The sequence below is a fragment of the Canis lupus genome, chromosome 5 (assembly GCF_011100685.1).
Source record: "Canis lupus familiaris isolate Mischka breed German Shepherd chromosome 5, alternate assembly UU_Cfam_GSD_1.0, whole genome shotgun sequence".
NCBI lineage: Eukaryota > Metazoa > Chordata > Mammalia > Carnivora > Canidae > Canis > Canis lupus.
The window spans coordinates 54,757,052-54,769,948 of NC_049226.1; the positions used below are offsets into that span (position 1 = coordinate 54,757,052).

A 12,897-nucleotide genomic window follows, 5' to 3' on the forward strand; every position below is an offset into this window, starting at 1 on the left:
GGCGCGCGAGTTCCCCAGCCGCCCCTCCCCGCGCGACGGCCGAAGGGGGTGGGGCGGCCCGCCTCCCGCAGCCAATCAGCGCGGCGGCTTCCTGGTCCGATCCCCGGCGCGGCTCGCCATTGGTCGCCAGCCGGGTCTCGGCCCACCGAACCTTGGCGGCCCGAGCCAATCGCGAGGCGGCGAGGCGACCCCCCGACTCCCGGGGAGCGGGCGGCGGGCGGCGGGCGCGGGCGGCGGGCGCGGAGCGGCGGCGGCGACGGGCGGCGCGAGCCGGGACCCCCTCCCCCGCGCGGCGCGCCGCCGGCCCCACCATGGAGCCCGCCGTGTCGCTGGCCGTGTGCGCGCTGCTCTTCCTGCTCTGGGTCCGCGTGAAGGGGCTGGAGTTCGTGCTCATCCACCAGCGCTGGGTGTTCGTGTGCCTCTTCCTCCTGCCGCTCTCGCTCATCTTCGACATCTACTACTACGTGCGCGCCTGGGTGGTGTTCAAGCTCAGCAGCGCGCCTCGCCTGCACGGGCAGCGCGTGCGGGACATCCAGAAGCAGGTGAGGGGCGCGGCGGGATGCGCGGCGGGATGCGCGCGGCGCTGGGTGCTGCGGGGCCCGGGGGCCCGGGGGCCCAGACCTCACCGGGGGGCGGGGGGCGCTTCCCGGGAGCGAGGGGTCTGCCCTGCGCGGAGCACCTGCGGGGGCCCCAGAGGGTAGACGGGATCACCAGACCGGGCAAGGTGAGCCGGGAACAGGTGGTGCCGCCGGGCCCGACGCATCCCGGAGACGGGAGCTTCTCGGGGCTGGGGCTGGCGGGAGAGACCGGGGAGTCGGGGAATTGACGGGACGAAGGTGTGTCCAGCGGAGGGTTGGCTGTGAGCCCAGGCCGGGAGTGGGGGAAGGTTGGAAAGTTCCCCTCCGAACTAGGTTGGGGCGGGGTCTAGAGTTGAGAGTTTACTCTGCAGCAGCAAGGAGCTCTTGCCTCTTTGAGAAGGAAGGAAGGACCGAGGTGAGAGGGTAGCACCCAGCCGGGGTGAGGGTGAAGAGCCTTGGGGCGCTGGGCGGGTACTCACTTCTGGAGGAGGCATCCCCAGTAACTCTGTACATCCTCCCCGCCTCCAAACCCCATCCCCCCACCCCGGGTCTGCGCCCCTACGGAGTCCCCGCGGCCGCCCCCGCTGCGGCTCACCCTGGAACCTCCTTCTCTGTGCCCAGGGTTGGCGTGGCCTTCCAGCCTGGGCATTTTCTTGGCCTCCCTCTACCCCTCCTTACGTTCCTCTTAGGAGTGTCAGGTTGCAAAGAGCTTCTGTTTCCTGTCGCCACCCTCAGCGCAGGTGTAGAAGCCTCCATGTTCTGTGGGTGCAGTGCTGGGTGCCGCAAGCAAGAGTGGGAAGATGGATGCTGAGGGCCACTCCTATGAGGCATAAGACCTTGGGCTGGGTAGCAGAATGCAATGTCTGGAATTGCTTTGCCTGGGCTACCCTGGGTTCAGCCGGCCACAGTCACAGCTCCAGAGCTCTGCCTACCCTCCCTCCCCGACTGCACCCTCTTCCCTAGCTCTTTCCATAGGTTCAGATTTCCCTGTTTACTTGTTTGTTGTTTCTCCCCCATACACACACCCCCACCCTCCATCCAAGTGTGGGCTCCTGAAAGGCAGGGACTGTTATTGTCCAAGTCACCTCTGACCCATGGGGCCCTGTCCAGAGCAGCCCAGTGCCTGCTTGTTTAGCTAAAACTAAGCCAGAGGTTCTCACTGGACAAGAAGACAAGGGGCTTGGCCAAACCAGCCTGCTACTCAGCACCTGACACATGCCACGCCCCGAGCCTTGATGTCCATCATTTCTAATCTCACAGCAATCCTAGGAAGACTTAGACCTGTTTTACAGACAGGGAAAAATTGAGGCTGAATCAGTAGTCATGTGTTCAAGGTGGCTATAGCTGGTAAATGGGGCTGGAAACCAGATCAGCCTGGTTTTAGAGCCTGATCTCTGACCTTTCTCCTTTCCCATCCCTTTCCATTCCACCCAGTAGATCTGGTTCTGTTGCCTCACACCTGGCTTGTGGCAATAACCCCCTGACTAGCGGCCCTTTTTCTTGGCCCTCCCCACGTCTCCCTGACTTGCACATACTCACAAGAAGGTCTTTGCACAACAGTACCTTCCTGCCAGATTCCTGCTTGGTTCCCATCAGGATCCAGTCCAACCGGTGGTTCAGGCTTTAAGGCTTCCATACACTCACTTCGTGCGGCCCACCCAACAGCTGGAATACAGCACCCAGAATCCATTTCCTACACCCCGGAGTTTGTACGAAGCCCTGGGTTTGCAGAATCAGGCAGGGGCAAGGCCAGATGATCATGGAATCCCTCTTCTGCTCATATACCTCTATTCACAGGGCACCCTGGCCTCAGATGGCAGGAAAGTGCTCCCCCATGTTTTTATTTTATTTTTATTTTATTTTTATTTTTATTTTTTTGCTCCCCCATGTTGAGCTGTTTGTTTACCCAGCCAGCTTCAACCCAGCCCCCTCCACGACTCTTGGTTGCATGTGGTAGGAGCTCAACTCACACTGGCCTGAGCAGCAAGGGATTTTGTTGGCCCAGATCCCGAAAAGTCCAAGAATAAAACTGGCTCAGGTATGACTAGATCGAGGATTCCCTGTTTCTCATCTTCAGCTTTCCATCCATCTGCCATCTATTGGCTTGGCTTTCGTCTGGGTTGACTTTGTACTCAGGGAGGCCCATCTCCCTGAGGAAACCCCAGCAGTTTCATACAACCGGCTCCACAATCCCAGTAAAACGTGAGTTCCTCTCCTAGAATGGGTCTTATTGTCTTGACTTGGACCCTGGGCCCATCCCTGAACTGGTCACTGTGGCCAAAAGGACAAAATCAGACCTAAGTCACATGCCCATTTTCTGGAGCAGGGGGAGACCCAGCATCACCTGGACCCAAGGAAGATGGAACCTTTAAAAGTGTATGAAGAAGAAACGAATGGTCAAAGGTCATAGCAATAGATGTCCATCTCAGCAGAAAGGGAGCACTTCCTCCTGTGTTCCTGGTGGGTGTGGAGTCTCCTGGGCCATTTGTTCTCTGCGTTGTGTGCTCTGGTCATTTGCAGTAGAGGCTTTGCAAAAGCTCTTCCTTCCATTGGGTTTGTGGTCCTTCCCCACCCCTTCTCTCCCCCTCCAGTGACATATGAGTTAACACATACACTTGCTTAGAACAGGGCTTGGCACATAAGCCTCCATTAACTGTTAACTGTTATTCTCTTCCTGACTATTAACACAAGCCCATCTATCTTTGCAGGCCGGAAGTTGGACAGTCCTGGGTGTGAATCTGGGCTCTGCCCTTCACTTGTTGAGTGACCAAGTTTTTTTGTTTCCCAGCTTTCTCCCCTATAAGAAGGGGCTGGTCATCCCACCCTTCTGGGGTTGTTGTGAGAAATCAATGAGAGAGTGCATAGTAGGTGCCCGGGTGCCCTGCACAGTGCGGGCACCCAGGAGATTGCTATCATTGTAGAGTTCTTTTATTATCGCTGTAAGACCTTGCCTGGGCTTCCCAGTGAGCATTGTTTACATAGCACTTTGATCCTGGATTTTAGCTCTTTCTCCATCCCACTTTGCCATGTGGCACTAGCCAGGGAAGGTTTCAGAGGGAAAGGGCTGCGGGCCTTCCAGTGCCCGGCGGGGTGCAGGGGCTCAGGAAGTGTTTGTTGAAACCTGAAGGCATCACTCCCAGCTCCCTCTCCTGAAAGCAGGGCTGCAAGCTGCTCTATCCCCTGGGGGGCCCAACTTAGTCTCTGTCCTACGCTTGCAGGTACGGGAATGGAAGGAGCAGGGCAGCAAGACCTTCATGTGCACGGGGCGCCCCGGCTGGCTCACTGTCTCGCTGCGGGTTGGGAAGTACAAGAAGACACACAAAAACATCATGATCAACTTGATGGACATTCTGGAGGTGGACACCAAGAAACAGGTGAGAGTGGCACAGTTCCCCGGCCCCAGGGACAGGAGAGGCACCCTTCCTGGTGCGAGTGACCCACAGGGAGACAATTTTAGCCGAGAGGGCCCCGCTCATCACAGAAGGCTCTGCGATCCTTCAAAAAACCTCATGGCTCTGGAAGAGATCAATCATAGCTGTGTCCCCCTGGTGGGCAGACTGAACTCAGGGAGACTCGTTGACTGTCAGCAGTTCCACAGGAGAAAAGGATGGGGAAGTCATGGGCAAAGATGAGAGACAAAACGGAACCTATTTATCCCTTCCTGTTAAGGAAGTATGCTGGCAAAAGACGAGCTATGGAAGTGGCAGGGAGGGTGGGCCTTCTTCCAAGCTTCCTAGGACCCACTTGTTAATAGCCTTAGACACGTGCATCATCTTTGGCCTATCTAGTAACTTTTTTTGAAACCTGGAGCAAGGAAAAAGGAAATAGGTTTATTTGTTTTTTATTTTTTGAAGATTTTTATTTAATTTATTCATGAGAGACCCAGAGAGAGAGGCAGAGACACAGGCAGAGGGAGAAGCAGGCTCCCTGCGGGGAGCCCGATGCGGGACTCCATCCTAGGACCCCGGGATCATGCCCTGAGCCAAAGGCAGACACTCAACCACTGGGCCACCCAGGTGCCCCAGAAGGAAATGGGTTTAAGTCAAAGACAGCACAGAGGGATTATGTCCCTTCCTTCCTTCCTTCCTTCCTTCCTTCCTTCCTTCCTTCCTTCCTTCCTTCCTTCCTTCCTTCCTTCCTTCCTTCCTTCCTTCTTCCCTCCCACCCTCCCTCCCTCCCTCTCACCCTTCCTTCATGTCACAGCTTTATTTTTAATGGAAGACAACCTAATACCCTAGACTTATTAGTCTCTAATAGTAGAGACTTATTACGTATGGTATATCCACATAATGGCATTTTGTGGTGAGGCCTTGGCCACAGTGCTTAATGTCCCTGATGTCTTTTCTTTTTTCCTAAGCAATGTTATTGACATACAGTTGGTATGCAGTACTGCACAGGTGTCCAACAATAATACATTTTGGCATATGGACGCAGCCGTGAAGCCATTACCATAATCAAGACAATGAACATGCCCATTGCTCTCAAAGGTTTCCTTGTGCCCCTTGCTAACCCCTGTTTAGCCACCACCACCACCCCACCCCCGCTGCCACATTCCTAGGCAAATAATGACCTGCTTTCCATCACTGGTCTGTATTTAGAGTTTTATATAAATGGAATCAGGCATTGTGTACTTTTTTTTACTTTGGCAACTTTCACTCAGCATAATTATTTTGAGGTTCATCCAGGTTGATCGAAGTATGTATCAGAAATACATTCTGGGGACGCCTAGGTGGCTCACCGGTTGAGCACCTACCTTTGGCCCGGGGTGTGATCCTGGAGACCTGGGATCAAGTCCCACTTCGGGTTCCCTGCATGGAGCCTGCTTCTCTCTCTGCCTATGGCTCTGCCTTTCTCTCTCTGTGTCTCTCATGAGTAAATAAATAAAATCTTAAAAAAAAAAAAAAGTGCATTCTGTATTACTTATGAGTGATGCTCCATCTGTATGCACAGATCACAGTTTGTATATCCAATCACTTATCGATGGACATTTGGGTTGTTTCCAGTTTGGGACCAAAGTCACTACGAGCATTTATGTATACTCTGTATGGACACATGCTTTTCCTTTCTTTTGGATAAATACCTGGAAGTGAAATAGCTGAATCATATGATAGGCGTATAGTTAACTTTTAAAGAAACTTAAATTGTTTTCAAAGGGGCACCTTTGGCTCAGTGGTTGAGCATCTACCGTTAGCTCAGGTCGTGATCCCAGGGTCCTGGGGTGAGTCCCACATTGGGCTGCCCACAGGGAGTCTGCTTCTCCTGCCTGCCTGTGTCTCTGCCTCTCTCTCTGTGTCTCTCATGAATAAATAAATAAAATCTTAAAATATTTTTTTTTTCAAAGTGGCTGTAGCATTTTACATTCCCACGAGTGTTCTAAGTGGCTCCACATCATCAGACTTGGTACAGTTGGTCCTCTTAATTTTAGCCATTCTAGTAGGTGTGTAGTGGTAGCTCATTGTGGTTTTAACTTCCATTTTCCTAATGACTAATGATGTTGGGCATCTTTTCATGTGCATATTTGCCATTTGTAGATCTTTTTTTAATGAAGTACCTGTTCAAATCTTTAAGCTAAAATTTTTATCAGGTTGTTTGTTTTCTTATTATGTGTTCTAGAAACAGGTCCTTCATCAGACACAATTTGCAACTATTTTCTCCCAGTTTTTGACTTCTCTTTAGAAAACTAGAGGTTTTTAATTTTGGTGGAGTTCAGTATATTAGTTTCTTCTTTTATAGATCGTGTTTGTGATGTCTTATTTAAGACATCTTGCCCTAATTCTGTTTTCTTCTAGAAGTATTATGGTTTTCTGCTTTACATTTAGGACCATGATCCAATTTGAGTTAATTTTTGCATGTGATATGAGTAAAAAAAAAAATACGTTCTTGCATGTGGATTTTCTATTGTTCTGGCCCCTTTTGTTGAAGAAATAATCCTTTCTCCACTGAATTGCCTTTGCTCCTTTGTTGAAAATCAATTGTCCATATACATAAATCTATTTCTGGACCCTTCTGTTGATCTGTTTGCCCATCTGTATGCCAATTCTATACTGTCTTGATTACTATAGATTCATAAGTCCCAAAGAATGAGTTGGGAAGAATGCCCTCCTTTTCATTTTAATGAGGGAGTTTGTATAAAATTGGTATTATTTCTTCATGCAGTAATTCATAGACTTAACTAGTGAAACCATCTGGGCCTAGAGTTTTCTCTGTGAGCAAGTTTTTATCTGTAAATTTTTTTAAAAAAAATTTAATAGCCCTACGGCTCTTCATTTTGTTTCTTCTTGGTGAGCTTTGACAGTTTGTGTCACCAAAGGTATTTGTCTATTTCAGGTTGTAGAATAAACTGACATTACGTTATTCGTAATACTCCTGCTATCTTTTGAACATCTGTAGAATCTGTAGTAATGTCACATGTCTCATTCCTGAGATGGGTCATTTGTGACAACTCTCTTCTTCCTGACCAGTTTGGCTAGAGGTTGATCAACTATACTGATATTCCAAAAGAAGCTGCTTTTGGTTTCATTGATTTTTCTCTATTTTTCTTTATTTGTTTCCTATTTCATTGACTTCTGCTTTGATCTTTGTTACTTCCTTTCTTTTACTGACTTTGCATGTAATTTTACTCATGTTAGTCTTGGTTTCTAAGGTAAAAGCTGAGGCCATTGACTTAGGCCTTTCCTTTTTTCTAATATAGATATTTAGTGCTATAAATTTCCCCCTAAGCACTGTTTTAAAACCATCCCACAGATTTTGAATCTTTCCATCTTCATTCAGTTCAAAATACTTTCTGGTTTCCCTTTTGATATTTCTTTCACTCATGGGTTATTTAGAAGCATGTTATTCAGTTTCCAAATACTTGGGAATTTTCCACAGATCTTTCTGTTACCAATTTCTAATTTAATTCAGTTATTGTTAACAAAAATACACTTTATATGATTAGAATGCTTTTCAACTTATCGAGACTTACTTTATGGACCAGAATATGGGCTGTCTTGGTAAATGTTACGTCTGCATCTTTTAAAATGCTATTCTGCTGTTTTGGGGTGGCTTCTACTAAATGTCAATTGGTTGTCAAGTTGATTGATAGTGTTGTTCAAGTTTTCTATATTCTTACGAATTTTCTCTCTGTTCTATCAATGATTGAAGAGATACTGAAATCTCTGCCTGTGATTGTGGATTTATTTCTCTTGTAGCTCCATCATGTTTGGCTTCATGCATTTTGAAGCTCTGTTAAGAAGTATATAAATGTTTAGGATTTTTATGTCCTCTTGATTGAATGATTTATGTCCTCTTGATAAATCCCTTTGCCATTATGAAATGATTGATTTTATTCCTAGTTATCTTCTTCACTCTGAAACTACTTTGTCTGATATTATTAATAAAGTCACTCCACATCTCTTGACCAATGGTGGCATGCTGTACCTTCATATTTAAGTGTGGCCCTTATAGGCACCTTATAGTTAGGTATTGCTTTTTAATATGATCTAACAATCTCTGCCATTTAATTAAGATGTTAAAACCATGTACAAGGGCGTCTGGGTGGCTCAGTTGGTTGAGCACCTGACTCTTGATTTCAGCTCATGTTATGATCTCAGGGTCGTGAGACCCCAGCCCAGTGTCAGGCTCTGTGCTCAGCACAGTCAACTTAAAATTCTTTCCCTCTCCTTCTTCCCATTCACTCTCTCTCTCTCTCTCTCTATCTCTAAAAAAACAAACAAAAAAACTCACACACATTAGCATTTAATATTATTATCAATAAAATTTGGGTTATATCTGTCACCTTTTTTTTTTTTTAAAGTAAGCTCCGTGCCCAGTGGGGAGCCCAGTGCTCCAGACCCTGAGACCAGGACTTGAGCAGAAATCAAGGGTCAGATGCTGGGGGCACCTGGGTGGCTCAGTCAATTAAGCTTCTGCCTTTGGCTAAGGTCATGATCTTGGGGTCCTGGGATCAAGCCTCATGTCAGGGCTTCTGCCTTTGCCCCCCAACCCACCCACCCTGTTGTTCTCTCTCTCTCTCCTCTCTCTCTCTCTCTCTCTTAAATAAATAAATAAATAAATAAATAAATAAATAAATAAATAATCAATCTTAAAAAAGTCAGATACCTAACCAACTGAGCCATTCAGGTGCCCCTGTTCTTTGTTTTCTATTTGTCCCTTTGTCCCTTTGTTCTTTGTTTCCTTTCTCCTTCTTTCTTTTTCTTTTTTTTTTTTTTCTTTTAGGTAACTAAATAATTTTTGAAATTCTAATTTAGCTCTTTGGTTGGCTTTTTAGCTGTAACTCTTTGTTTTGTGCTTTTAGCAGTTTTAGGATTTATAGTTTGCATTTCACTTATCACAGTCCACCTTCAAGTGATAGCATCCTATGTCATGTATATTATTAGAATCTTACAATAATATACTTGCAGCCCTCTCCTCCCCACCTTTGTGCTATTGTCATACTTTTGTATGTTGCAAACCCACAATGCCTTTTTATTTAATAGTCCAGGATCTTTTGAAGAAATATAAATAATAAGAAAAAATCTTATGTACTTACCCATGCAGTTACCATTTCTTCATTCTGGTGTGTGGATTTGTATTTCCATCTGGCTTCATTTTCCTTCTGCCTGAAGGAACTCCTTTGACATTTCTTGTATGATGATTTTGCTGGTGATGAATCTTTCAGCTATTGTATGAAAACATTTCTTTTATTGCCTTCATTTCTTTTCCAACTTTTATTTTGAGAATCTACATGTAACATAAAGTTTATCATCTTAACCTTTCTTAAAGATTTTACTTATTTATTCATGAAAGACAAAAAGAGAGGCAGAGACATAGGCAGAGGGAGAAGCTGGCTCCCTGTGGGGAGCCTGATGAGGGACTTGATACCCAGGACCCCAGGATCATGACCTGAGCCAAAGGTAGACGCTCAACCACTGAGCTACCCAGGTGCCCTTAACCATTTTTTTAAGTAGACTCCATGCCCAACATGGGATTTGAACCCGCCACCCTGAGATCAAGAGTCACATGCTGCACCAGCTGAGCCAGCCAGTCATCTTCCCATATCAGCCAGTGGATGATAAGCCACTCATCTTACCCACTTTTAATTGTACATTTCTTCAGTGGTATTAAATACATTCACATTGTTTTGCAGCCATCCCCACCATCTATTCCCATAGCTCTTTTCGTTTCATGAAACTGAAACTCCATACCTATTAAACAATTAACTTCCGCCTCTCCCCACTGCCCTGAGTGACCACCGTTACAAATTCTGTCTTAATGATTCTGACTATTCTAAGTATCTCATAAAATCATATAGGGGCAGCCCCAGTGGCGCGCAGCGGTTTAGCGCCGCCTGCAGCCCGAGGTGTGGTCCTGGAGACCTGGGATCGAGTCCCATGTCGGGCTCCCTGCATGGTGCCTGCTTCTCCCTCTGCCTGTGTCTCTGCCTCTCTCTCTCTAGCTGTGTCTCTATGAATAAATAAATAAAATCTTAAAAATAAATAAATAAATAAATAAATAAATAAATAAATAAAATAAACCTTTAAAAAAACATATAGTATTTGTTTTTTTGTGCCTATCTTATTTTGCTTGACATAATATCCTCAAAGTTCATCTGTGATATAGCATATTGCAGAATTTCCTTTCTTTTTAAGGCAGAACCATATTTCGCTGTATATATGTACATTTTGCTCATCCATTCACCTGTTGGTGGACATTGGGTTGTTCTCATGTTTTAGTTATTGTGAATAATGCCACTAGGAACATGGATGTACAAATACCTTTTCGATCCCTGCTTTCAGTTCTTTCTGGTATGTACCCCAAACTGGAATTGCTTGATCATATGGTAATTCTGTTTAATCTTCTTTGAGAATCTTCCATACTGTTTTCCACAGCAAGTATACCATTTTACCCTCCCACCAACAGTACACAAGCATTTTAATTTCTCCACATCTTTACTTCCACTTGTTATTTTCTGAGGTTTTGTTTGCTTTTTGATGATCCATCCTAACACATTTAAGGTTGCCTTCATTTTTGAAAGCTGTTTTCACTGGGTATGAAATTCCAGGTTGATAGTATTTTCCCCCCTCAGTACTTTATAAAGATGCTTCACTGTGTTCTTTCCTGTGTTGTTTCCAACAAGAAACCTCTCATTCTTATCTTTGTTCTTTTATATGTAACATGTCTTCTTTTTCTCTGGCTGCTTCTAAGATTTTTATCAATAACTTTGAGCAATTTTAGTATGATGTGCCTCAGTATTGTTTTTTTTTTTCCTCCTAATCCTTGTGCTTGGGATTCATTATAATTTTTGTCAAATTTGGAAAACAGGTCATTATTTCTTTAAGTATTTTTTTCTGCTCCCTGCTCTCTCTTCTTTGAGGACTATGGCAGGTATATGAGACCTTTTGAAATTGTTCCACAGCCCAGCTCACTGAGACACTGTAAAAATTGTAAGCATTTTTTCTCTGTGTGTGTTTCATGTGGGAGAGTTTTGATTGCTGCATCCTAGAATGCATTGCTCTTCCTCCTGCATGGTCAATTCTAGCCAGTGTGTCTTTCATCTCAGATATTGTTTTTGTGTATGGAAGTTTCCTTAGGATCTTTTTACTATCTTTTTAATGTCTCTACTTAACTTTTTTGAATGTAGGGAAGATAGTAGTATAACTACTAGTTTATAATAATTATTTTAATGTTCTTGTTTGCTGATTGTAATATCTTTGTCAAATCTGGGCCTATTTAATCAAAACAGATAGATTGACTTTTCTCCATGTTATGAGTCAAATCTTCCTGCCTCCTTGCATACCTGGTAAACTTTGATTGTATTCTAGACATTGTGAATTTTACCTTTTTGGGTGCTGAATATTTTTTGTATTCCTAAAATCTTCTTGAGATTTGTTCTGGGCCATAGCCATGTTACCAAGAAATAGTTTGATGCTGTTGGGTCTTGATTTTTCAGGTGAGGCCAGAGCAGCATGTAATCTAAGAGTAGTTATTCCTCCTGCTGAGGCAAGATCACACTATACCCATTGCCTTGTGAACCAAGAGGTTTCCAGTCTGGCTTGTGAGAACAGATCTTTCCCTGGATGAACCTTGGTCCTGTGACTTATTACCCATTCTGGTTCCATTTTCTCTGGCCTTGGCCTCAGGTGATTTCCTTATGTGTATGCACTAACCAGTACCCCGCTGAATGCTCAGTGGACATCCTTTGCAGTTCTTCAGAGTCTTCTCTCTGTGCAGTTATCTCCTCTCCAGTGCTCTGTCCTGCAAGCTCTATTCACTCTGATCTTCTGTGGCACTCAGCACAGAGTCCACTGGGCTCCCCTGCCTTTCCCTTCCCTGCACTGCCTGACTCCAGGGAATCAGCCTGGGCATTCACAGAGCTCCCCTTGTTTGTTTCCTGTCCCTCAGCAGTCATTAACTTCATTGCTTGATAATCTTCTATGCTGAAAACTCTTGTTTCCATTTATTTTGTCTGTTTCTTGCTTTTGGGCAACAGGGTAAACGTGGTCCCTGTTGCTCCGTCTTGGCTGGAAGCAGAAGTCCACATTTTGACATATGGATGTATCTATCAAAAGTTGTGTTTTCCAAGAATATCTCATGGCAAAGGATGATGGTCGTAGTGTTAAATTTAAAAAGCAAAGCAGAGAAATATGCATAAGTGTGCTTGAATTTGTATATATGTGTGTTTTATTACAACAAACAAAATAGCAAGTGAGGCATGGATGGAAAAAGTCTAAAAGTAAGGACTTCCAGTACTAACACTGACAGCTAGGATGACATGAAGTGGGATGGATGTTTTTTGTCTTCTTCAAAAATGCAGTTTCTTCCAAATAAGTATCTTCTAACATCTAGAAGAGAAATAAACTGAGTATTAAGTGTAAAGATATTTGAAAGGACAAAGTCAAACACTAACAGACCCAGCACCAGAAATTCCATTTACCATCATGAAAGACAGTATCCTGTTCTAGCAAGAGGCTGCAAGGGGCACGCAGGAATCCTATGTGGTCGAGTGGGAAAATTTGGGGTGACAACTGTGTGAAGAAGCCACCAGGAACCCTGGCAACTTCCTTGTGATCAGGGTCTCTCTTCTTGTGTCAATAGATCGTCCGTGTGGAGCCCTTGGTGACCATGGGTCAGGTGACTGCCCTGCTGACCTCCATTGGCTGGACCCTGCCTGTGTTGCCCGAGCTCGATGATCTCACAGTGGGTGAGGACTCAAGACAGGCCAAGGGTCCGAGCTGTGGCCCTGTGATCCACTCCTGTAGGTGGAGTTCCACCCACGGATGCCACTGTTCCATCTGTGACGGAAGTCACTGTCTCTGCTCATCCAGTTTCAAAGGCAGGG

At 45.5% G+C, this 12,897-nt stretch overlaps 1 protein-coding gene across 1 annotated transcript in view; it reads left to right on the top strand.

Annotated features, from left to right (window-relative positions):
- The first annotated feature begins 257 nt into the window (after window positions 1-257).
- Window positions 258-12,897, top strand: part of DHCR24 (24-dehydrocholesterol reductase) — a 30,308-nt gene continuing 17,668 nt past the window's right edge. Inside the window, exons 1-3 of the mRNA XM_038537434.1 lie at window positions 258-542; window positions 3,797-3,952; window positions 12,654-12,759. Coding sequence (XP_038393362.1) covers window positions 312-542; window positions 3,797-3,952; window positions 12,654-12,759 — 493 coding nt within the window. The 5' untranslated portion in view covers window positions 258-311. The remainder of the gene's footprint in view (window positions 543-3,796; window positions 3,953-12,653; window positions 12,760-12,897) is intronic.